Source organism: Antechinus flavipes, chromosome 3 (assembly GCF_016432865.1).
Source record: "Antechinus flavipes isolate AdamAnt ecotype Samford, QLD, Australia chromosome 3, AdamAnt_v2, whole genome shotgun sequence".
Lineage (NCBI taxonomy): Eukaryota > Metazoa > Chordata > Mammalia > Dasyuromorphia > Dasyuridae > Antechinus > Antechinus flavipes.
In genome coordinates, this window is record NC_067400.1 from 172,481,279 (window position 1) to 172,508,525 (window position 27,247).

Sequence of the window (27,247 nt, forward strand, 5' to 3'; positions counted from 1 at the left end):
AATGATTAGCTGCTTTGGGCATAACTCACAATTTCTTGGCCAAGTTGGGTCCATGGATCTTTTTGCTCTGGGACATGTTCTTGGGTTCTAGTCTGAACAAAGTACATTGGAATCTCAGAAATGCTCCAGAAACATTCCCATATGGGGAGGGCCTATTCATAGGAAAGTATGTAGTTGTCAAGTAAATGTAGAATAGTATCTCCTATTTTAGCTTGTCATTACATATATCGAGAAGTAATTAGAGTGCTAGAATTGGAGTCAGGGACTCCACTTTTTCAGCCACTTTCTCGTCACCTTGAATAGGTCACTTTATATAGGTTATTCTTGAATATCAAATTATCATCTATGTTGATCTCCAGCAAATATTGGTTGTTGTGTTTTTTTAATTACACAAATTGACCCATTATTTGTGCTCCCTGTGAGAAGGTGTCATTTAGATGCCATTGCTATTGTGATTACTATGTAATCTTGAATAAGTCACAGATCTTTAGAGTTCTTGTTTCCTAACCCGTCATCCTAGTCTTCAAAGGAATATTGTAAGAATAAATATGTCATCATAAGTAAAAGTTCCTGGAGGGGAACAGGTTCTGTATCAATGGCAATTGATCTATGTGTTTACATTTCTATGTTCACTATAAACTTGCTACTCCTGTTCTTCTTAAGCCATGATTTAGTGGGTAAAAAAAAAAAAAATTCATCTTGGGAACTACAATGACAGATATTATTTTTCACCCTCTAGTGATTTTACCAATGGTACAGATGGAATGTTGGCAACAAGTTCCAATGGCTCTCAGTACAGTGGCTCCAGAGTTGAAACTCCAGTATCTTATGTTGGGGAAGATGATGATGATGATGATGACTTTAATGAAAATGACGACGAAGACTGATTTCTTGGCCTGTAGACGTTTCCCTCCCTTCAAATTCAGCTTCAGGAATAAATTGTTCTAGGGAAGAGAACTTTTTAAAAAAAAAATGTGGATTTTTATTTTTATTTTTGATCCTACCCCTAAGGAAATATTGGTAAGCTGTTGAATTTAGAGAGCACGGCTCAAATAAGCAAGCAAGGATTGTTTTTCGTAGGATTTTTAAAATGTGGTGTGAATGTGTGTTTTGATACCAGTATGCTAATGCAGATCCTTTATTTACTCGGTAGGATTTTGTGTTTTATTTTCTAATATTTTTTACTTGAAGAAATGTCCATTTTGCCCCATAACAATTCTTGCTGAATTTGTTGAAGAAATTGTACTTCATCCACATCAATGAAAATAAAAGGCTATCCTTTTGTGGAAAATGGTTCACTGAATGGCCATTTATTTGAAGAGTGTTTTGAGTGGTGCCACTAGTTAATGGATAGCAAGATGATATGTTTTTAGTTTGCTAAATCATGCAATGTCCAAAGAACCAAACAAAAAAAAATTTACTTTTTTAAACATTAAGCTCCATAAATGTTATGAATTTATTTCCCTTAAATTATATTTACTGTTGTAATTCCATCAAGTTTATATAATTTTCCTCTCTATGTTGGTATGTATGGATTAAAAGGTTTAAAAAAAAAAGTTTTTGTTTGGCAAAAGTTTACTGCCATGCTGGTGCAGCTATATAAAATATCTTGAAGGTTTGGAATGATTTATTGCCTATGTAAAATTTGCCTGATTTCTTACAGGCAGACTTTGGAAACTTTTTATTATATAGTTGTTTACATACTTATAAGTCTATCATTTAAAGACATGTACAGAAACAAATGTTTGTATTTGTTTCATAAGCATCTTCCTGTAATCTATTATAAAGTTGAAATTAAATATAGAAAATGTTTTAACAGTTTTTTAACTCAAAATTTGTCAATCATTTTTAATAGTTCATTTTTTTATTAAAAAAAGGCATTTCAGGCAGGCGGTGTAGTCTCTTTTTAAATTTATTCACAAAGCAAAATTAACTGCAGAAATGCTGTCAGCTGCCTGTTCAAAGACAATAGTCTTTTTATTGAAACACAAATAAACTTTTCTGTAATATTTTATGGAATTTAAAGAGACTTTAATTGTTTGACTTGTTTAACTTGGCACTGTTAGTTTTTGTTAATAAAACGCGCATGGGCATTTTAAACAAGCTCTGTGTTTTTCTAATTCAGGATTATTCTGTCTAGAATTTTTTTGGTCTGGCTTTGCTTTAAAAATTGAGTGGAATTTTATTGCCAGGACCTAAATTATATAACCTGGTGATAAACTTTTGTGACTCCTTTAATTCCCAGCATTGCCTGATTTTGCATTTATGAAGGTTGTTTCTTGGCCTCCCGTGCTGATTATACCTGGCTGTAGTACTCACCTGTATGGAGGTGATAGGGCCAGAAGAACCTCCTGGCTAATTTGTAGAAGACTGAATAAGATAAATAATAATGTGTATAACATAAAAAATGATTTTATTTTCTAGTAGATAGTAACTTTTACAGTGCCCTAATAATTGAGACAGGTTTTCCTCCCATCCTCATAGTAATAATGACTTAGAAATTTTGAAATTAGAAATAATGAAATAGGTTAATGAAATTCAGAAAAAAAAAGTCTCAAAAATTACCCATGTAAGTAAATATACAGTCAACTTTAGATCATTCAAGATAAATCTCATATATATATAACACCTATCTTTTGTTTATATGTCTTTTGACAAGTCTACTTATAAACTCAGTTTAAGGAAATGAACAGGGAAAAATAAAAATCTAATTAGTAATATAATTAGTTAATACCAGTACAGTGGATAAAGAAGTTGGAAAAAATTAGCCTAATGAACTTTATATATGTTTATCTACACTATTCTATTCCCCTCCCCTCTTGTAATTGATACTTAACTACTTATGCATTCCTTCTGTCATCAAAAAACCTCTCATTTTTTAAACCACATCTTTGTATCCAATAACATAATGGAATCAACCATTCCAAGAAAGTTTTTTCTATAACAAGTAAATATCAGTGACACCTTGTGCTTTACATTTTAGAGATTGGTTAGAAAACATAATTTTTGTGGCTAATATATCTACCAGTTCTTTACTATTTATGCAATTGGAAGGGAAAAGTAGAGTAGAAAATTCAAAATAGATAATTTTAGAATATTTATTTGACTTTGAAGTATAAAGCGCTTTGCACACATACTGTCTGTCATTCACAACCCAGATATCAATTAGATTGAATTCTGTATCTCTTTGAAAATTATCTTGATTGTAGTAATGGAGAATACAAAAGGGCACTGTGGAAATTTTCATCTTGCATCTTTGTGGATTGTGGATTTATGGATCTACAATCAAAAGAGTCTCCTACATTGAAGTTAGGACCTTTAGTCATTGAGTATTTGCAACTATATATAGCTCTTAAATTTTAGGGATAGACTTAACCGCTGTACTATCAAAGTGATCTGTAAAGTTGGACTGTGGATTTGATTTAGATAAACTATTTTTATTCTTGCATTATTTTTTATCAATGAATGAATGAAGACTCAGATATTTAGTTAAGTGGTTTATAGGTCAACAATATTAAAGCAAATATTTGGGACTAGTTTTCATGTCATAGAAAATTGGCAAGCGTTACTCCCAAAAGAATGTAGAGTTAAATTATTGTGTCACTTCATATGAGATTGGTGCCTTATTAGTTGTTTGTTTCTGATTATTGTTTCTCTAGCTCTTCCTCAAATACTTGATAATAAGTCAAGATAGTGGTAATCTTTCCTGAAAGAGAATATATAGTCTGGTCAAAAGAATCTTAACTCAGAATTTTAATTAGAGTTCAATTGTTTACTACTTCTTCTGTGACCTTGACCCTAGTGACTTAATCATTCTGTGCATCCACCAAACTGTGGCAATTATATCTTTGCTTTTCATAGACTTTGCTTAAAGAAGAAATATCTTGTGGTAGTAACAATGAGCATCTGTGGACATAATGGCTGTTTTCTAGTGCTAGAAGGGCTGACTTCTGGGAAATGTAATAAATCATGTTTGATCCAAGAAAACTTCAAGAATAAACGGGTACAAGTTACACTGAGACATTTAAGCATATTTTAAGGAAATACCTACTAACATTAAAAGGAATCTAAAAGTGAGAGACAGTAGGATGTAATGTCCAAGTCCAGTGATATTTGGACTTGGAGACCTTTAGAACTGTGATGTTAAAATCAAATAGAAATAAGGGCCACTAATCTGTACATAAGGATCCCTTCAGGCTGCCTGTTGACTTAATTTGCAAATGTGATGTTTCCATGATCTGATTGATGCTACATCTGACTGATGTTGGCCACATGTTTAATACCTCTATTGCAGAGGACTTGAATTCATATCCTGACTTTATTTGTAAAATGAGGAGCTCAGTGATATTTAAGGATTCTTATAACTCCAAAGCTGTGATCCTGTGAAATAGGTTGTCATTCATGTTTAAGCACTGCATTTTTTACTGAACTTTTGGGATCTGGTTACATCTGGTTACTTACATACATACATACATATATATATATATATCTCCATGATCCAAAGACCAGACCTTAAAAAGTAGAAACATCATTACTAGAGGGATTGCATGATAAATATCTTTATCTTCAGCAACTTAGAGAGACAGCCAATGAAGGTGTGGATAATTACAACCAAGACTAGAGGAAAAAGAGACACTATCAATGTTAATGGTGGATTCTGGAAGTATTTGGTTTTGCAAATTTGCTGTTAGGTATTAATTGTTTGGGGTCTAGGAGTCATTTTTAAAGTCCCCCCCTTTAAAGTAGGGGGAAAAGGTCCTACCAAAGCCAAATCATGTAGTATTTAATTAGTCAGCCACTTGTTTTTGAACTCTGCATATCTGTGTACAATGCTATATGATGAATTTTTAATGGTTAATATTTATGTTTTGTAATTCTCCAAAAATCTTTTTTAAACCATAAAATAATACACATAAAATTTATAGATAAATGTCCAGTTAAAGAAAAATGTATTCTTGTTACTTTAATCCAGATATATCACTTAATATTTCATCTCATTACTAAAAGCAAGAAAACAGAATGTTTCATTATAAGCCATTATTTTATGACACATGCTTAATAGCTTTTACATTAATCTGATAATCGTTAACAGTAGAAAAATACATAGCATTATACTAAGGAAAGTGACTACAAAGATAAAGATGCCAGTCATAATGTCCTTCACTAAAAGATTTCTAAATAAGGGTTACTGTAATATATGAACAAATTTTTACTGTGACCATGAAACCTTGCTAATGGAGCTGGGGAACTCTGGATGTCATAGAAAATACCCAATGGTTTTCACCCATGTACCTCTTATAAATTGACATTGAGAGAAAAAAAACATATAGCCAATTTTCATTTGGGATGGAAGCAAATCAGTACAAAACCGTCAGCAGTTCACAATTTTCTGAATGTCGACTAGCCTTCTTGAAAATCTTCCTCTGAAGTACAAAAAATGCTTGTTTCACTTCTGAATTTTTAGTTTGAACTCCACTTTTCCTTCATATGGGTCATGGGGATTGTCGAAACTTACATTCTCTGCAATGATTTTACACACTATGATAACATCTTTATTCTTTGGAATGTTGAGGAATTTGGCTGCTACTAGTGGGTTGCTATAGTGGGGCTGGAAGGAAAGCACAAAATAAATAATTATTTTTAGGATTCCTGAAGTAGTTGTTTTTATTTGCTTAAGTAACAAATGTAAAGAAAGTAAATTATTTTAGTGGAGTTGGTGTTACAAACAATCCCTATTCAGGAGAATCATGTCATGTTCCTCCACAAAACTGAATGCCATTGTGAGAGACCATGCTTTGTACATCTAACCCCCCTTCTCTGAGTTATTTTAGCAGCTTTCATTAAGAGCATGCAAGAACAATTAGATATAGTTCATGTAAGATAAGTATACTTAAAGCAAGATTTAGAAAGTAGCCAACTGATTTCCAAAAGTTTGTTATCTGTTTTTCTACAAACAAGGAAAGGAGTGATTTAGAAGTTATATAAGGATTGCTAGGGAAGCATTGGGTTCCTTGATAAAGGTTAGATAGAATAATGCCTTTTGTTTTTTTACTGTATTTTTTTTTAATCTGACGAAAGAGTCTACACCAGTAGTTAATAGTTCAGTTCCTCAAACATTTATTAACCACCAATTATCTGCTTGAGAAGAGATATAAGATTCCGGCACTCTGATGATGTTCTAAACTAATCTGGAGATAATGGCGTATATAATAAAAGATGGGTACATTATGTAAGCATACCAGGTAAGAAAATCCCTGTCCTTGAAGAGCTTACAATTTATTCTGGAGAATATATGAAAAAGGTGGGAAAGATTATGGTGATGTGGGATATTTTATAGAGGATATATTTGAATTGAGCTCTAGAGAACAAATGAAAATTAATAATAATAATAATAGTTGCAAAACCCATATTTGAGGAGGAAATGAGTTGTAATGAATACATCCAGGGTAGGTAATTTATCTGATAGTTGATAGTAAAGGGTATAAGCTTAGATGAAAGGTGAAAGTGGACCTTGTTCCCTTTTTGCAGAGGTAGGTTGTAGACTAGGATGTGTGCATTGTCAAACTATCGGTAAAATAAATTTTGCTAAATCATTTATTTTTTATGTTTTTGTCTGGTAAGGATGGCCTATTATGTGAAAAAAAAGGGAGAAGATATAGTCAAATGAAGATGATATAAATATAAGATTGAGCTTTTTTTTTTTTCAAGCCAATGGAAGGCATTTTTAGGATTACAATGACGCAAGTATTTGTAGACAATGGGAAGGACCGTAAAAGGGAAGAAATTATTGCTTGGATAGGAAAGTATGGGATCAAACGCCCAGTTAAGAAATTATTGGTAGTCTTCCTCTGGTCAGAGGAGGAGGAACAGATACTGCTGTGAAGTTCTAAGAAATAGGGGAGGGTTATTGGAGAAGCTTCAGTATTTTCAGTGAAATATGAGGCTAAATCATCTGCTAAGTATGGAGGTGCAATTGAAGATGTGACAGAGTTTTGTAGCATTCGTTGGAGAATGCCAGTAAGAATAGAACATATGAGTACATTGAAGAGCTTTATGTCATTAGTGTGAACAATTTTCTTCATGAACACAGATCCTTAACAAGTTTATGGTTGATATCTTTGCCTGAAGCCAGAGACTTGCCTAAGGCCTCACAGCTGGGAAATGTTATAGTTGTGATTCTGACTGAAGTCTTCCTTACTCCAAGCTCTATCCGCTGTGTCAGCTGCATCTCTTAAGAATCCAGTGATATCAGGATAATAGAAAACTATGAATTGAATAACATACCTGCGCTTTCTTCCCATAATAAGGGAAGTAGTGTAGACTAAAAGTACCATTGGATGGGTAGTAGTCCACTTCTAGAGGCGTGAAGTCTTTGTGGTTCTCTTCCTGAGGGTAAGAAATGAACCTTTAATCCAATTATTTTGGGTTGTAACAAATTATAGTACAGCTTATCAGAGAAGTGATAATATAAATATTGAATTCATTCCTGTAAATTATTTAATCTTTATAATCAACTTGTCCTGCGCTAAGTATATATTCCTGAATAAATTGCTTGAAGAGAACTTATATTTTATCTTCCTGAGGTAAATAAGCACAGAAATTGCTTAACTTTTCTGCATTTAGGAATGAGAACATAGTATGTTTTGTTGCTACATGGAAGACCAAGGTGTGATAGTTTTCATATCTTTTTCAGAATTCATCAGTAACTACCTGGTTTGTAGACCAACAAATTATCTAGTTCTGGATCTAAAATTTGGAGGAAAAAAGGTTGAAAGATATTTATCTAAGTTCTAAAACTGGGCATTTTTTGTGTATGCATATTTTATTTTCAACTCATATACAAATTGGATAGATATGTTTAAACTATTAACACAAAATTTTTAGTTTGAGAATTAAAGTTCCAGGTTTTTAAAGAAGTTGATAAAAAAGACTTTCTTGGAATTAAATATGGATATATTATTGACTCTTAATATCATTCGATATACTTACTGAAAGTTGATAGTATGTGGTATTACTGGTAAAGTGAATTCAATGAAACCCTATTTTCATAATCATCTAACAAAAATTAAGCACTATTTATCAATTAATGTATTAAACAGCATATTAATAGTAATATTACATTAATAATAGCATTATAATTATATGATGCCACAGTTAGGGCATTATGTAATAATATATATTAATGTTAATAATATGTTAATTAACCAGAAGTAAAATGGTATCTGCTATCAAAATGTTTGCATTCGAAAGTAGAAAACCAACATGAATATATAAGTATATACAAAATGATTATAATATCCTATCAAGAGGAAGTAAAACTGCCTTGATTCTTTATTAGAAGTATTCTGAGTATTTCTAAGTGATTCTATCATTTGCTAAGTAAGGTAACAGTCAGCTTTTGCACTCATCATTCATAGATTTTTACCCCCCTTTAACTGACCTACCTTGAAACAACACATATTGTTAGGCTTTTAAAAATTGCTTTAATAAACAAAAGGATAGTCACAGGGAATGTGAAGTTAACATAAATTTGATTTTCTGATAGTTTAAACATTTAAAACTTTCAAGAAAACTAATTCCTAGTAGCTCCCGATTTAAAAACTGCTTTTTTTTCCCTAACAGATATCACTGAAATTGTAGAATTTCTGAGTTGGAAGAGCCATCAAACATATCTTATCCAAATCTAACATATACATTTCCTGGCAAATGATTATATAACCTGTTTGAGGTCAGGCTGGGGTATGTCTCACTAGAACATCTATTTACTAAGCTTTCTTTGAAGCCTAGAGCCAATTAAAACATGTCCAATCCCTCTTGCACAATACATACTAATAAATAGTTGACAATAGCTGTGTATATCCTCCTCACCCCCCCAAACCTTCCCTTTTCCAAGTTTAATGCATCCTTTATTAAGGTTGTTATATTTTTTAATCAAAAATCTGCTTCCCAATCCCTAATTGAGAAAACAAAACTCTGTAACAAACATGCATAATCAAGGAAAACATTGTGTAATCCTTTGTATACTTAAATACACAAATAAATATTGTGTATACACACACACATATGTATGATATATATATATAAACATATATGTTTATTTATGCCCTTCACTTCTCTATCAGGAGATGGGTAGCATGTTTCATCACGAGTCCTCTGTAAACATGGTTGTAATTAGGCTGATCATAAGTCTTGCAATGTTTTATGTCTTTACAATATTGTATAAATTGTTCTCCTGTTCTGCTCACTTCATTCTATGTCGTTGTATGAATCTTCCCAGGTTTTTCCATGCTTTCATCATGAACAATTGTATTCTATGACATTCATTTACTGAAACTTGTTCAGCTATCCCCCAGTTGATAGGCTTTCCAATTCTTTCAGTTTCCAATTCTTTGCCAACACAAAAAGAGTTACTTTAAATATTTTGGTACATCTTTTTTCTTTTGCTTAGATGTAATTCCTTCCCATATAAAACCTTAGTTTTAGATTCCAACCTTAGCACTACCCTGGCTGCCATTCTCTTAATGTATTGCGGTCTGCTGACAACCTTTCCAAAATATGGTGTCCAGATGTGAACATAGTTGTCCTGTGGTCTGTCTAGAGCTATCACCTCTCTTGTTTTCAACAGTGTTTTGATTATTGTAACCATTGGTCTCATTATGGTATTATTCCTCTAGTTATACTCTTCACTCGTTGAGCTTGCATTTTATATTTAGTTTATTATCAATCAACAAGAATGTTTTAAATGTCTGCTGTTTGCTGAGTATTGTATTGGTACTAATTATTGTAGAAATAGGTCTGAAATAGGACTCTTTATTCATACTTACTAGAAACGTACAATCCACTCTGGGAGCAGTATTGTTGCTAGGGAGAAAATTGACTATCTGGGAAAGAAAAAGACATTTCAATTAAACACATTGAAAATAAGCTTCCTCCCCTTAGTTTATTATTTTTATTAATTCTTCATGTAAGTTTAAAAAAAATTAATCTGTCTTCATTATACCTTTCCCCATTGAGCAGCAACTTTTAAAAAACTGACAAAATATTGTAAAAATTCCTAAATGGTTAGCTGAATAACATGACAAAGCAAATTCTCATGTTAGTCATTGTCTCTTGCACTTTAAGTTTGTCTCCTTTCTGTGAATAAGTAGTGCATTTCATCTTCATTCTTTTGGACATGTGTTTTACATTTGCATTAACTAATCTAACATCTTTCAAAATGGTTTTTCTCTGTAGTATCATTAAGTGGATTGTTCTCCAAATTTCTCTATCTGCTCTGTGTGGCTAAGGGACACAGTGAATAGAGTGAAGTCAGGAAAACTCATCTTCCTGAATTTAAATCTGGCCTTTGGACATTTACTTAGCTGTATAACTCTGGACAAGTCACTTAACCATGTTTGCCTCAGTTTGCCCATCTGTAAAACGAGTTGGATAAGGAAATGGTAAATCATTCCAGAATGTTTGCCAAGAAAACCCCATATGGGATCACAAAAAGTCAGACATTTCTCTGGAATTGTCCATTTCATCATTTCTTGTGGCACAGTAACATTCCATTATATTTATATGCCACAACTATTTAGGGTTAGCTCATCCCCTTAATTTACAGTTTTTGACTGTCAAGAGAAGAATGCTATAAGAATTTATACACACACACACACACACACACACATACATATATCTTTCCCTTTGATTTCTTTGAGATTTAGGCCTGGTAGTGGAATAACTGGGTCAAAGGGTGTATACATGGTTTGGGAAGAAAGTAAGTTTTTTTGTTTTGTTTTTTAAATTTATTGTGCATCCAGGAATTTGGACATTTCTATATTAGTATGAAAGTTATACTGTTATAAAAGTCATTTTATTTGTTTATAAGAAAGAAAAACTCTAAGTTGCCTAGAATGACTCTTTGAGGAGATTTTAAAATACATTATCTTTACATTTTGTGTTGAAGTTAAGTTTCACCAACTTATTTACATGTGGTTTTAAATAAGTAATGTTTTGTTTTTAAATTCTGAGCTTTACAAAGACCATAATAATGATTAATTAATTTTACTTTTGTTGAATGATTTGTTTCCAAATAATGAATTAATGAATAACTACCAAACCAGCCTCCAATGGCTAATCACTCTTCATGAAACAATACGTTCTTAGGTATTGCAACTCCTTAAAACCTCTGAAAAAAATCCCAACTGTTCTTCTCTATACCCACTTCTTGCTGCTCTGGGCACAGCAGCCAACTTGCTATCTCTTGATAACATAGATTTTCCTACACTTATATTTTTTCTCATTTCCCAAATACTCTCCATTCTATTCCAGAGGTCCTCAAACTTTTAAAATAGGGGACCAGTTCACTGTCCCTCAGACTGTTGGAGGGCCGGACTATAGTAAAAACAAAAACTTTGTTTTGTGGGCCTTTAAATAAAGAAACTTCATAGCCCTGGATGAGGGGGATAAACATCCTCAGCTGCTGCATCTGACCCGCGGGCCGTAGTTTGAGGACCCCTACGTGTAGAACATGCTTCTTTGAATTGTTATTCATAAGCATTATATTCCCAATTAGATCTTAAATTCCTGAAAGGAAAAAAAAATGTTAAAGTTGGAGCTAGGAAACTGGGTTCAAATCCTAGCCTAGACACTTATGTAAAATATATGTAGCCTCAGTTTCTCAGTTGTAAAATCTTAGTACATAATTCAGGAAAGGGAAGAAAGTGATTTATAAATTTTAAAGCACAATTTAAATGTCATAGGTGTAACTAGAGGCAAATCACTTTTCCTTCTCAATCTGTTTCTTTATAGACTTAGAAGACCTGAGCCAAAAATATCTAAAGTTCTTTCTACTGCTAACATTTTATTGTCTATTATTGTTGTTCTGTTGTTTTCAGTCATGTTCCGTTTATGACCCCATTTCTTAACAGATACTGGAGTGGTTTTTCATTGCCTTTTCCAGCTTATATTACATTTGGGGAAACTGATGAAAATAAAAACAAGGATCACACAGCTAGTGTCTGAGGAGCAGATTTGAACTCAAGAAGATGAGTTTTCCTGACTACAGATGCAGTGCTTCATCTACAGCATGACTTAGCTGCCTATTATTATCTCTCATAAAACTTACTTGTATCCCCCACAATATTGAGTTACATATACATAAATATATATATATATACACACATACATATATATGGTTTATCACATTTAAATATGTATTATATCTCACAAAAGAGAGGGACATACATAGTTTTTAAACTTTCTGTGTTAGTCTTTTGTGGAATGGTTTTATAAGGGACTAAACATGTTTTTATTCTTTATGAAATGATTCTAAGAAATTTTCTCTTTGTAGTTTCCAACAGTGTCTACCACAGTGCCTTGCACATAATGGGCACAGGATAATCATTTGTTGATTTTATTTTTTCATAACAAAAAGATGAAAAAACAATGTAGGAGGAGGATCTTCTTGACAGGAATATGCTTTAAATTGGGGATAGGTTAGATCTGAGGATTCCCATTATTCCATTAATTACCTCTGTTTTAAGGGAAGAAATTATACTTGAAATTGAATCTTAATATTCATTGTTAGCACCAGCCTTTTGGAAACTTGATACTTACCCTATTCATTTTGATTATGAAGCATGGTTTTCCTTCCTCAAATCCAAAATTAGGGTCTGTTAGACCTGAGCAGTTTTGAAGCATATCTGCTGTAAATTTGCAGGAAAACTTGGTGTGGTTTGGAGCATGAAATTCTTTCTGAATGAAGTACTGCTCAGATGAACAGTTTATATTTTCCTCTTGTGCGGCTGGAGTGTAAGCTGTAGTGGAGTTTGGCAAACAGTGAATTTCACCAGTCTCAGCAAAGTGGATTGACCCATCTTGCCTATTTCACCATTTTCTCAATTTACTACTCCACTTAGAAATATCTGTCTTAGCTCACTAAGTAGGTAGGATTTTCAGTCAGAGAGATATTAAGTTTCACAGATTGTGAAATTGCCCTGGGAACCTCACAACTGAGATTTCCTTTTGTTCCTCCACTAATGATGCAAATAAGTGCCTACTCTGCACTGAGAATTTAAAAAAAATTCTCTGAGGTCACAGAGAAAATCAAATCTATCTAAAGACAAATCAAGTCATAGTGGACTATGAATTGGATTTCACTAAATCTTCTATCCTCTTGAGATCCTGAAGATGGTTGGGTCCCCCTTTTATATATAGAAGGATTTGCCCCAAATCACAAAGTGAGTCATTGAAAGATCTGAGACATCAGTGCAGGTCTACGTGTGCACACAAATATAGACATAATGTCTATGTTTGACTGCATGTGCAAAGCAAATGAAACAATATTTGTATAATCCAGGCCAAAAAAAATCCCCGCAACAGTTGCTTGAAATATTCTGATTATTAGGGTAATTCCAAGGGAGAAAAATAGCTCAATATGGTACATGGTCATGGGAAGTCAAGAGTCGAAAGAGATAAGGTGGTAGGACACCAGACTTGATGGTCCTAGAGATTTGGGTATTGAAGTTCTTCCTTAGCTATTGATAAACTTTGGACTAATGACCAAGACATATGTTCTCTCAACCTCAGTTTTCCTTATCTATAAACTTGGGATAATAATACATGTGCTATAAATTTGGCTGCTTTATTATTTTCCTTCTTGGAAAGTCAAGAGTCAAACAAAAAAGAGGTGCTTTTGTTTTTGTTAGTTTTTTTTTTTACTTTACCTGACAGAAACGTGTGAAGGGTCTGGGTAAGATCTTTCCAAGAAGTATTATCAGAAACATTGTAGAAGATTTCTAGACCTCTTTCACCATAAACATCTGGTCTTAATGTCACCCCTGAGGGGAAAAAGAAAATGCTCAACATTTTTGAACTCAGTAATCTAAGCTTACACCAGTATAAGAGGGAAAGATAGCAAACAGTGACGTACTTCTTTTCTTGATGAAGATATATAATTCACACAGATTGGACAAAGTTATACAATAATCATCAGTGGAAGCTGGGGTGAAAACCAGAGCATCACCTGAGCTTACAATTGTATGCCTGTAAATTCTCTTTAAATGTTTCAGAGGATTTAATTAGATTTAAAGACTGTTTGAGTGTGGCCACAGTTTGATTGAAACACGGTGTTTAATTCTTAAAGAACATTATAAATATGAGTTATTATGTATCATGACTCAGTTGTCATTCCTACGGAGATAGGTGACACAGTAGACAGTGCTGCACTCCGAGTCAGAAAGACCTGAGTTCAAGTTCAAATTCTGATTCAGATACTTCCTGAGTGATTCTGGGTGAATCATGTAACCCCTTAGTGCCTCAGTTTACTTGTCTGTAAAATGGGAATTATAGTAGCATTTTTTAGGGTTATTGTGAGGATCAAATAAGACAATATGTAAAATGCTTTCCATATCTCAAAGCGGTATATAAATGCAACAAAGTTATCACAATGATCAGTAGATGTGTGGAGTAGTAAGTGACTATAGGGATGGACTGGGTGAAGCATATGACAGATCAATACAACTTTAAATAAATGTAAAGCTATTTCTGGGCCTGAGGTCTGTTCATTCCTTACAGAGCCACTGAGAGAGCACATTCCATGTAGTAAAATCTTCTCAACTGTTTATGGAATAGAGTTGACCACATCTCATCTTCCTTCCCTGCTGCCTCTGGAGTGTCTCTTTTCTCCTTCCCCCATCTCCACTTCTTATCTTAATCTACTCTGGACTGGTAATGGGATTTGCAAGAAGAGTAAAAGGCAGCATTTAGGGAGGAGGGAATCCCTTCTAATTCACTAAACTCTCCTAAGTGACTGTTTCTATTCATTTTTCAGTCATTTCTGACTCTTTGATCCAGTTGGGGTTTTCTTGACAAAGATAATGGGGTCATTTGCCATTTTCTTCTTCATCTCATTTTACAGATGAGGTATCCAAGGCAGAGTTAAGTGACTTGACCAAGGTGACACAGTTTGTGAATCTGAGGCCAGGATTGAACTCAGGAAGATGAGTCTTTCTGACACCAGGCCCAACATTCATTCTATAAACTGGGCCTCCTAGTTGCCCCTAAGTGACCCCTAAGTTCAGACTTCAGATCCTACTTTAGACAGTTCTTAGCTGTGTGACCCTGGGAGAATAATTTAATCATTATTCCTAATAAATGCAAGAAGCATTTATTAAGCATCTACTATGTGCCAGGTATTATGATAGATACAGGTGAATATAACAATAAAAACAAAACAATTCTGGCTTTCAGTAATAAAAATGGCACATATTTATACAGTGCTTTAATGTTTGCACAGTGTTTTGTGTTATTGTGTTTTAAAGATCTGTGGGATAGATGCAATCATCTCTCTTACAGGTGATGTCTTTGTGCCTCAGTTTCCTCATCTGCAAAATGAAAGCAGAGGGAGCCAAATGGATTCTAAGGTCCCTTCTAGTTCAAAATCTATAATCCTATTACTTGCCTTCAATTACATAAAAAATGTCTGGAGCAACAGTTGAACCAGCTCTTCCTGATTTCATGCCCATGCTGTCATACCTTGTTGCTTGTCTGCCTCTCCTGCCAGTTTCCATAATGTTGAAGCAAAGCAGAATGGACACAGATAAATACTGGGTAGCATAGTAGATAGAGCACCAGGCCTGCCTCAGAAACATATGAGTTGTGTGATCCTGGGCAAGCCACTAAGCCCTCATGTTTCCTCGTGTAAAAATAGCTGGAAAAGGAAATGGCAAATCTCTCCAGCATCATTGCTAAGAAAACTCCAAATGACTGAACAGCAGCAACAACAAAATACAAAAGAGGGACAACATAAATACAAAGTAATTTAAAATGATTAGAGAAAACACCAACTACTAGGAAAATCAGACATGGCCTCTTGTAGGAGGTTCCACTTTCAGTGCTCCCATTGATTTTATTCTAGTCCTCATCTGGTTCCTTAGTCCCCTACCCTAAGATCCTTCTTAAATCTCTATGCTCCCTCAAATTCTATTGTAGATTTTAATTATGATATGTTTACCCAATATTACCTATTATACTTTAAAACTTGAAACTTAATGGGATCTCTCTTTGCTAGAAAACTTAACAAGAAACATCCATAGGGTTTTCAGTTCTATATGAACATCTTATTGCTTGCAACAGGTTTTTTCTTGCCCTGTATCAGTTAACCAATCCTCAGTATGCTTTGACGTCCCAGATTCCACCCTCTCTTGGCAATAAACATGGGTAGGAATATGGGTCTAACTTATGAGACATGGGTTCTCCCTATTTTTTTTTTTCATATTGGATAATAACATTAATAACTGGAATTTACACAGTACTTTAAGATTTGCAAAGTACTTTATATATATAACCTATCATTTGTTGCTCACAAAAATTCTGGGAAGTAGATGTGATTGTTAGTCTGATTTTTCAGATGAAGAAATTAAAGTATAATAAACTCTTAATTAAATAACTTGCCCAGGATCACATCTAGGAATTGTCTGAGAAAGGACTTGAACTCAGATCTACTTAGGTTCACGCTACTGCCTAAAAGCCCAAATGGATAAATTCCTTTTTCTTTCTTTCTTTTTTCTTCTTTTTCTTTTTTTTTCTTTTTTTAGTTTTTTTCTTTGTAAAAAAGGAGTGATGACTTATGATCTTCTCCCACCATAAAATTAAGTAATAGGTTTTTAAAGTGTTTTGAATTGAGATAAAATAGAGCTTTTTGATGACATAAAGTCAGAGAAATGCAAATAAAAAATAACAGAGGTTCATACTCATCAAAACTGACCAAGATGACAGAAGATGGGACTAGTCAGTGTTGGAGGAACTGTGTCACTATGTTGTTGATGGAGTGATGAATTGGTGTAAATATTTGAATGTGTGTGTGTGTGTGTGTGTGTGTGTGTGTGTGTGTGTGTGTGTGTGTGTCCGTGGGTGCATGCATGTGTGCATTTGGGGATGGAAGGGGAGAGAAATGACTAAAATGTTCATACATTGATCTTTTTGAGGTAGTTTTTCTTCATTAATATATCCCTGCTGTCCATTTTCTTCTTTTTTCAAATCATCTTTTACATCACTGCCAAAACAAATCTTCTAAAGCCTAAACCCTTATTCCTTTCCATTACCTTTAGGATAAAAATAGAAACTCCTTAGGCCGGCATTTAAAGTCCATAATGGCTTCCAGATTGCCTTAACCAGGTTTACTTCTTACTGCTCACCTTCACTTATATCATGTTCTAATGAAACAGCCTTATTTGCTCTTCCTCAGCTCCGCTGAACTTTTTTGATTACCCTGCCCTCCTTATGCCTGAAAAAAACTTCCTCCTTACCTCCACCTTGTAGAATCTCACTTCTTTTAAGGCACAAGTGACGTGTGGTCTTTCTAACAGTCATCCTTTCATAATTCTCTTAAATTCTGTTATTTTTTCATCGAATAATCATTCTGTTGAAATGTCATATTCATCCCCAGTATATTTTAAACTCTTTGATAATAATAAAAACTTTCTCCCCCATATTATCTCCAGCTCATAATACAGAATGCTGCACATGGTAGATACTTAATAAATACTTGTTACTAAGGTGTAAAAGAATTGCATTCTGCTTGTGTAGGGAATTCCCATTACACCAAAACAATCTCAAATTATATGATCATAGGACCAAGAGTCTACAGTTGTAAAAAGATCTCAGAGATTATTTAATTCAACCCCCTCTTTTTACAAATGGAGAAACTGAGGCACAGGAACATGAAATGGTTTAGCCAAAGGTACAAAAGTTGTAAGCATCAGTGGTCGGATCCTTGAAACATTTGACTGTGAAAGTGTTAAATGGTGATGATAAAGTAGAATAGAATTTGCAAAAGATTTTTCCATTGAATCAATTTCCATTGCCCATGTGACTTTAACCTAGATACCTTCTCTGGGCCCATATTCTTATCTGGAAAATTAAGTGGTTGAAATGGGTAATACAGTCATCTCTATATCCTAGGACCTCATGAAAACCAAGTGAAGAACTATGAAAAAAATGAGGAAGGAGGGATAAGTTACTTTGGATTGGTGGGATGAGAAGGCTGCTTTGTGCATAGTCTGATATTTCTGTTTTGTTAATTAGGTGGCTACCCACTTGCTTTTCATCTGTTTTCTTGCTTTTAACTACCATATTTATAGATAACATGCTTAGAGGCTTTGGAAATGGGGAAGAGAATCTTAGAGAACGTCTTGACCTTCCCCTTTTATAAATGAGGAGATTAAGGCCCCAAAATGTGTGAGGTATTGTGCTGTTTGTTGGAGTCAAAGGTGAAAATGGGCATAATGCCTGCCTTAAGTTTATAAAAAAGTGATTGAGGTTGCAGGGGAAGGAGTGTAGAATGGGAAGATATAACAGCTACATGACACAAAAACAAAACGTCATAGGAGCAAAGAAGCAGCAGCAAGAAGACATAGAAAGAACACTGAATGTTGCATCAGAGGACCTGCGTTCAAATACCATCTCAGCTGTTTACTGTTAGTTTGGCCTAGTTCACTAACTGAGTCTCAGTTTCCTTATCTGTAAAAATGAATGCGTTGGACTAGATAATCTCATAAGACATTTCTAGCAGTAGTGCCTATGGGAGCCAAGCAAGTGGGAGGACACATTTTAGAAAGCTCAGAGAATCCCAGATTTAGGCTTGAACAGGACCCCAAGGATCATTTAGTCCAATTCCCTGATTTTGCAGATAAGGAAATTAAGATCCAGAGATCCTGACTTGCCCAATGTCACACCATTAGTTAGCAGCAGAATCAAGAACTAAACCTCTGGCTTCAAATCCATTGTCCTTGTCACCAACTGGAGAGGTCACCTTCAGAGGTGAAGGTGTATGTGTATGTAGGAGCTGTTAAGGGATGTATGTTTTGTGCATAGTTCAGTTATCTCTATGATAAGTCTTTCTATAGATTTGTTTAACTAATAGCTAGCATTTATAGTGCTTTAAAGTTTGCAAAGAGCTTTATAAATATTAACTCATTTTATCTTCACAAGATAAAAGGAGGTAGATGTTATTATCCTCATTTTTCAGATAATAAATTGAGGCAAATAACTTAAGTGACTTTCCAAGGGTCATAGCTAGCAAGGGTTTGAAGTCAGATTTGAACTCATGGCCTGATTACAGATTCAGCACTCTTGGCTGCACAAATATGATACAGTTTACTATGATGTGTTTATATGATGTGATATATATATATGGTATATTATATATATATATATATATAATATGTGTATGTATATGTATGTATATATAATATAGTATATAACATATTTAACATGTATTGGTCTACCTGCCATCTAGGGGAGGGGATGGGGGGCAGGAGGAGAAAAGTTGGAACAGAAGGTTTTGCAAGGGTCAATGCTGAAAAATTACTCATGCATATGTCTTGTAAATAAAGAGCTATAATAAAATAAATAAGTGAATGAATAAAAATAATATATATAGTGTGTATATATACACACACACATTTTCTGTTTGTGTTTATATGTACACACATTTTGTGTATATATATATATATATGTTATTATATGTTTTATATATATAATATAATAAGACTATTTTTATGAGGTAAAAAAATAGTTCTATGGTATAATAGAAATAGTGTTGAACTTTAAGTCATGATCCTTGAGTTCTAGTCCAACTAGCTGTAACCAGTTACTCTTTTTGGAAAGGACTGTCTCTGGTGTATACCATGTGATTTTGAGTAAGTCACATAGCCTCTCTAGGTCTCAGTTTCCTCATTTGTAAAATAATATCGCTTTAAAATTTCTTTCATACAGTCTGTCCTTTAACTGGGGGCTGGACCTTAGTTTTCTTATCAGAAAAATGGGGAAATTGGTTAAAATGGTCTCCAAAGTCTGTTCCAACTCTAACAATCCTAAGCTTTTCTATCTCTGTGAACTCTGAATTTTGTGGTATTGAGTGAAGCAGCATCATGCTGGAGATGCTGGGGAGAGGGAGGGAGAAGAGGACAAAGGTGAGCAGCTCATAAAACGTCCCAAAGTATTAACTTTCTATTATAGGGTAACTGGTGATGTTCACAATCCAGTATGAGTCATTGTAAATCCTGTTGGCTGACTGTGCTATTAAAATAAGATGTGATTCCAGTGTCCAAAATTAGAGTTTCTCTACAAAATCTTTTTTAAATTTATCTTCAAATAAGTGAGGGGAGGAGAAGGCTATGAGTAAAATACTGTCTATTATGTCACAAATTTTGGTCAGTTGAATGAACCATTGTCTTCTCATTTTTTATTTTTTGTTTAAGGGTTTGTTTTCTGGAAAGGCAAAGTAGAAGGACATATTGGGAAATGTAGATGGTATAAAAACAGTCATCAATAAAACATTTTTAAAAAGATCATATTTGAAACTTTTTTGGGGGGCCATGTTTAACCTGCTTTGCAGGTTAAAACGGGGCACTTTGAAATAACATTTTTTTCTTTTTCTTTTTTTTAAGAATAAGTAGAATTAAAGACAGGCTTTAAAATGGAGTGATTCAAGGAGAATGGAATATCCTGGGAAGCTTCCTTTAGCACTGTGTGCAACATTTTATTGATGATTTGATGAAATCATCAGTGTTATAATATACAAAATGAGATTTAATTCCCAGAAGTCTTCTTAATAAACAACATTAGGTAACTGTCACTGTCAATTGATTTCCCCTTTTCTAACCTTTAGTATTTATATTCTCTGTCTTATTTTTTATTTGCTTTCCTAACATTATTGTTTTTTCCCCTACTCTGGGAGAATATGAGGCATATAGACTTTTTATTTCTCCTATTATACCCAGTTTGCTTGTTTGTTTTTTGTTTTGTTTTGTTTTTCATTCAACCTCCTTAAAATGTGAGCAAAAAGAGATTAGAAACCAGGAACTGCTGGAGCTGAATTAATGGTGCTGGGTACATAGCTGGCACATTATAAATATCTGTTTGACAAATTAATTGATATTCTGGATCATACTGGATGTGATTTTTTTTTTTTTAAACAAGAAAAACTGGAAGCTAAGTTCTGCTTCTACTGTCAGCTTGGCTATGAGGGTAAACATCTGAGTTATTTAGACAGTGTAAATTATGTATTTTTGATATTGGATTGAAGCAAGTCAAACCATCATATTTACCTGGTGATTTTAATTGATCTTGGTAGTCTGGTGTGTATGGATCTATTGTCCACATTAACGTGTAGATGGCAAGGGCAAATAGCCCAGTCATCACCACATAGAAAGCCACATAGTAGAGACTAATCCACACTGTGAAGAGAAAAAAATAAGGTTAAGATTAGCCAGCCCCATTAATTTGGTCCCTGTTGCTTTGCTAGACAAACTGGAATTTGCTAGGTAAATGTGCTAAAATCACCCAGTTGAATAATGTTTTATACTTTATAAAGATCTTTCTATCTAACAATTCTAGGAGTAGTTAATTCCATAACTCCATTTTACAGATGAGGAAATGAAGGCTAAGCTGATAATCACTTAACTGACACAGATAGAATATGAATCCATCTTTCTTCCCCCAGCACCATGTTACTGTCTACCCTTAAAGAGTGTCCTTGAATTGGTTGTATGTTAACTCAATGCCAACTCAAGGGGACATAACTTAGAGGAATGTCAAAGTGACATCTACAAATATAATAAGGGGATTTTGTCCTAGGTACACTAGTTAGGTATATACTCAGCAGCCTTTGGAATTATCTGGAATTTTTGTCCTTTTCCAGAGGAGAGGAAGAAAACAATAGGTACATGACACCCTGGAAACTTTGGCATCCTCAACATTCGCTCAACCTGCTTTATGGATTTCATCCAACTCTGCTTAAAGTGTGGAGAAGAAAGACTGATGAGCCAGCACTGATATTTCAAAGGAGAAAATAATACATAACGATTTGATTTTCCTGTTTCTTAAACTATCCAGATGAGTAGATTTAGAGTGTTTTTGTTTTGTTTTTCATTCTCTTGGTTTAATGACTAAATTCTGATCATTTCGTTACTTGGGATGGTTGTTCCTATATCTTAATATATTTAAATAAATAAAAACATTGTGTTAAAGCAGATATTCTTTTTTTTTTTTTCTCCAAAAACCCTGAATCTTCATGTGGTAGAATATAACTTTCTGTTTGTTTTAATTTCCTAGATAAGGTAATAAAAGGACTCCAAGCTTTTTTTTTTTTTTTTCCTTCATAAATTGCCATGTAAATGGATGTAGACACCAGTCAGTGACTCAGTCTCTCTAATGCTCCCAGAGGCCAGGAGCCAAATGAATGAAAGTTTGGGAGGAAGTAAAAGAAGCAGGAAAATGAGCAGCAACTTGAAACACTATATATTTTTAAAGCCTGTGTTTGTATTCTGGTTCTACTCCCCTAACTGGCTGGTCAACTCCCAGATTTGTCTGGACCTCAGTTTTCTCATCTTGATGTGGGGATCAAAATACCAGTCTGTTTCAGATTATTTATTACATTGTGAAAAGGAACTACAATCTATTTGTCACAGAAATGTTGATCAATAACCCCAATAGCTTCTCCAGTCAGTTCTACTTAGCAAACACTTATTAAATGCCTACCATATGCCAGATCCTATTCTGGCTAACTACAAAGAGACAAAAACACAACTATCACTGCACTCAAGGAATTTATATCTAAAATATCCTAATTACTTTGTTCTTCCGAGTCATGTACAAAGGTAGACTTTTCATATCTTCCTCAGATCAGAATATAATCTTGAGAGCAATGAGTCACTTTTTTGTCTTTCTGTGCCAATGCCTTACACATAGTAGGCAGTTTAATAAATGCTTATTGATTGATTGATTGATTTGGCCAATCTTTGGTCTTTTGGCCTAAACCCTGTCTTGGCTTTGTGCCCAGGAATGTTTCTTTCTTTCTTTCTTTCTTTCTTTCTTTCTTTCTTTCTTTCTTTCTTTCTTTCTTTCTTTCTTTCTTTCTTTCTTTCTTTCTTTCTTTCTTTCTTTCTTTCTTTCTTTTTTTTTTTTGACTTGCAAATAAAATAGATTTATTATTATTTTTTAAAATAACTTTTTATTGACAGAGGAATGTTACTTTCAATTTATTTGTTGGACTGTTACAATTTTTTATGAAACATGTAAGTCTCCCTTTAAGGACATCTCAGTTTAGTTATGGCAAGGGACTAGGAAAAGAAGAGAATTTTGATTACTTGAGAATTAAAATCGATTCACAATTGTGACAGATTAGAATTAAATAATTCATCTGATCATAAAATGAGGTTTGTAGCTGGAAGGAATGGTAGAGAAAGAACATCTATTTTGTAGATGAGGAATTGAGGTCTAGAAAGTCATTTACTCATGGGTATATGGCAAAATTTGAGCCCAGGTCCTTTGCTTCCAAATCTAATTGCCTTTCTTTTCAACAATAAGATGATTTAGGTCAGTTCCAAGTCACTTCACCCTATTTGCCTCAGTCCCTCATGTGTAAAATGAGCTGGAGGAGGAAAGGCATACTATTCTAGTATCTTTGCCAAGAAAACTTAAAAGAGGGTCATAAAGAATCAAACATGACTGAAATGACTGAACAAGAAAAAGCAGAAAAAAAAGGAGGAAGAAAAAGGAAAAAAAGAAAAATGACTGAGCATTTTAAAAAAATGAATAGAAAAGACAAGAAGGAAGGCCAGAAAGTTACAGACAAGCAGGGGAGTTTTGAAAGTTACATGCTGAATTTATAATATATTTTAAAAGAAAAGAGCTCTTCATAAGAGATTCATAGTTTCATTCACATATAGAAATGTTCATTTTATTGCATATTTAATTTAGAGGGAAAATGGGAACAGATAATTTTTTAAAGGAGGGAGGGAAAAATGTGACCAACAAGTGGGTCTCCCAATTGGCATAGGTTCTTAGACCTGTAATATCATTGGTATAATTGATACCTGAACAAAGAAACTCACTTCATCATTCATAATCTTAATTTCCTGGAGCACTGAGAAATTAAATAACTTCCCCAGAGACACACTGCTAGTGTGTGTCAGAGATGTGTCAGTGTCCTCCTGGTTTTAAAATCTATCCAAGTTGCCTCTCTCTGTATTCCATTAGATGATTATTTCTAAAATACATCAAGAGATGAGATCCAGTTCTCTTCAAATGAAGAGATCTGTGTCCTATGTCCAAAGAAACAACTGTTTTCAGTCATATCTGACTCTTTATGGCCCCATTTGGGGTTTTCATGGCAAAGATGCTGGAATGGTTTAACCATTCCCTTCTCCAGCTCATTTTACAGATGGGGAAATTGAGGTAAATGACTTGCCCAGAGTCACAGCTCAAGTGTCCCAGGTCAGATTTGACTTCCTGGCTCTAAACACTCTACCTATTGCCCAAAGAAACATAAAGAATATTTTAATCAGAAGATTATCTATTTGAGGATAGAAAAGGCTTTCTTCTTTCATGTTATAATATTTTCTTTTTTACTCAATCAATGGAAAGAATGCTAGGTGTGAAGTAAGAGGACCTAGATTCAGATACTAATTCTATCAAGTACAATCTGTGTAACCTTCAATAGGTCATTTCCCTTTCCAAGGCTTCATATGCCTTATCTGTAAAATGAGAGGGTTGGACTAAGTGCCCCTCTATGATTCCCTCCTGCTCTGTGCTGAGCTCCGAGTTAGGCAATGGGACCCAGAATTAAAATTTAAATTGAGTTTTCCTTGGCCACAGGTTTGCTAATCCATCCTCAATCTCATTTCACTCTGAGAATGTTTCCATCAGACCCATTCAGGCTGGGCCTGCCCTGCAGAGCACTCTATTCCAGACCAGCAGCTGAACATAAGTTTAGCTTCCCGTGCCTTTTCAATGGGAGTGCCCCATACCATGAGGCGCTTGATCAATTTAACCCCACATTTTCAGGAACTGTCTAGTGGTGGCTCTGCCTTTGAGGGAGGGAGAACAGCTTCTTCCTGTGTAGCTGAGCAGCTGTCTCTAGGGGCTGACCTCAGATCACATCACCCCGGGGAACTAATCTGCAAATGGCTGCCAGCTCGCTTAGATGAGCTCAACCCTTCTTTAAATAACAACTCTGGTCAAGAGATAATTCCCTTTTCTACCCTCCCCTTTCTTTCTCCCTCCATCCTGATGAGAGGATGTGAGGTGAAAGGAGGCTGAAGACTCATTGTGCAAAGGTCACCTAAAGTCTGTATGCTAAGGGAAAATTAATTCATTTTTAAATAAAAGGAAGAACAATTCCGAGATGTTTGTGGCAGAAATGGCTCTTCCTAATTCCATATCCTAACTGGGATATAAAGAGCTTCTGAGGGATTTTGTTTAGCATAGTGCCATTTGTATAGGAGGCAGCAAAAGTTTACCAAATTCAGTTTCAATAGACTTGGGATGGACAATGCCAGTCATATCTAGAGAGAGAACTATGGAGACTATAAATCAAAGCATAGTATTTTCTCCTTTTTGTTTGTTTGTTTCCCTTTTTTCCCTCCTTTGGTCTGATTTTTCTTGCATGACATGACAAATATGGAAATACGTTTTAAAGGATTGCACATATTTAACCTATATCAGATTGCTTACTGTCTTGAGGAGAGGATAAGGAAAGAGAAAGAAAAATTTAGAACACAAAGTTTTCCAAAAATGAATATTGAAAACTATCTTTACATGTGTTTGGAAAAATAAAATACTATTAAATAAAGAGACAAAAAAAAATTTGCCAAATTATTGAATTAAAATTAGGAATCCCATTCCTAAATCATAATTATTATATGGTCCAAATCCTGTTGTTTAAAGGCAGTGGGGAATAATGCTTTAAAAAAAAAAACTTAAGACTATGTGATCCTGGGCAAATTGTTTAAGTTCTTGATGGTTGGGCACCATTGCAAAATTTTATATTGCAGAGAAGCTGCTGGCTTGCATTGGTAAATGTTCCTCATCCAGGAGTTCTTGATACAGTGGAATCACTGGTCCAATTTGTATCTCCTCTGTTTAATTTTTTGCCTGTCTAATTCCAAGGACTTGAAAGTGGTTTCTACTAAAACAAGCTCAGTTTCCTCACCTGTAAAAGGAGACTTGTACAGCTTTTGTTCAACATGTATTGCCCTTCCTCACCCATACACAGAATGCCTCCATTAACCCTGTGTCTTTATGAAGAAAAACTGCTGGCAGTTGCACATACCCCACTTAGATAAGGTCCTTCCCAAAAGCTGCCCCGTGTCTGGATTCCAGCAGTAGTGACGGAATTCTTCCATACGTTGACTGCAGGTCTTTTTTTCTTGCAAAGCTGCCATTTTCCCCAATCTCAGGAGTTCCCCACTCTGTGATAATTAATGTCCCAAGAGTCAGAAAAGAAAAATCCTTTCTTTGATTTATATAGTCTCCTTTTCTGGAGGTCAAAGGAATTATGGGTAATTTTTACCCATAGCACCTGAAACGACCTGACAGGGGTTATCAATCCTACCTCAGCTATCGTCCTGGACAAACATTGGTGATATTGTACTGCATGCCTGTAGGCAGTGAAAAGCTAAATTGCCATCTCATGCCCTTTTCTATTCTCCTCCATTTCTCTTTGTGTGTAGTTATATATTCAGTGCTGTGCACCTACCATTTGCTATGCCCTTGGCCAGCCTAATCAATTCAATGGTTTCCAGAATGAGTAAGAAAAAAAGTTGGGTTTTTTTTTTTCTTTGACTGATGGGACCATCTGTGGCTCAGACTTTATTCACTTCTATTCATTGACTGGATTTAGACAAGAAATAGTTTTTTTTTCTTTCCTGCAGCTGCTGTAAAATCAAGTCCAAAAAGACAGACATCATTTAGTTTACACTCTCATGTAGCACTTTGTATGTAGGACTTGTATTCCATTTTGTATTGCATTGTATGTGCATTGTATTTAGTCCTCCTAGGTCAAAAGTTCTAGGAATTCAAGGGTTGTGTTTTATTCACTTTTGTCTTCTCTAATGTCTAGAACAGTATTTTTCCCCTCTGTCACAAACAATTCCCAAAAGTTTCTTGACTCAAGCATAATTCTATAATATTGTATTTGTGGCTCTGTGAGATGTAGAAATCCTCCAGGGCTTTTTGCCACTTAAAACAAGAAACTTTTCCTGATTACCTAGTTATTAGTGTCTCCCTCTATCACTGTGTATTTTGTGGGGTACATATGCTATATTTATTTATCTGTGAACATGTATCCTTGTGGTAGAATGTCCAGTGTTCATCTTTCATTTTGCCAGATTTTTTGTAAACCTGTGGGTGACATGTCTCTCCTGACAGAATGGAAGACCCTTGAGGGCAGGGACTGTCTCACTTTTGTCTGGCACTGTGT

At 34.5% G+C, this 27,247-nt stretch overlaps 2 protein-coding genes across 3 annotated transcripts in view; one reads left to right on the forward strand and one right to left on the reverse strand.

Annotated features, from left to right (window-relative positions):
* The window catches only part of TFDP1 (transcription factor Dp-1), a 131,640-nt gene extending 129,537 nt beyond the window's left edge, over positions 1–2,103 (forward strand). For both annotated transcript variants that reach the window (XM_051984248.1, XM_051984249.1), the window contains exon 12: positions 740–2,103. In XM_051984248.1, the coding sequence (XP_051840208.1) occupies positions 740–887 (148 nt within the window). In that variant the 3' untranslated portion in view covers positions 888–2,103. The remainder of the gene's footprint in view (positions 1–739) is intronic.
* Positions 2,104–4,932: 2,829 nt separating this feature from the next.
* ATP4B (ATPase H+/K+ transporting subunit beta) lies at positions 4,933–26,246 on the reverse strand. Its single transcript, XM_051984250.1, has 7 exons — positions 26,099–26,246; positions 21,093–21,221; positions 13,707–13,820; positions 12,598–12,797; positions 9,825–9,881; positions 7,285–7,386; positions 4,933–5,608 (listed from the first exon to the last, which is right to left on the reverse strand). The coding sequence occupies exons 1-7, from the start codon at positions 26,208–26,210 to the stop codon at positions 5,447–5,449; spliced, it is 876 nt and encodes a 291-aa protein (XP_051840210.1). The 5' UTR covers positions 26,211–26,246; the 3' UTR covers positions 4,933–5,446.
* Between the last annotated feature and the right edge of the window lie 1,001 nt (positions 26,247–27,247).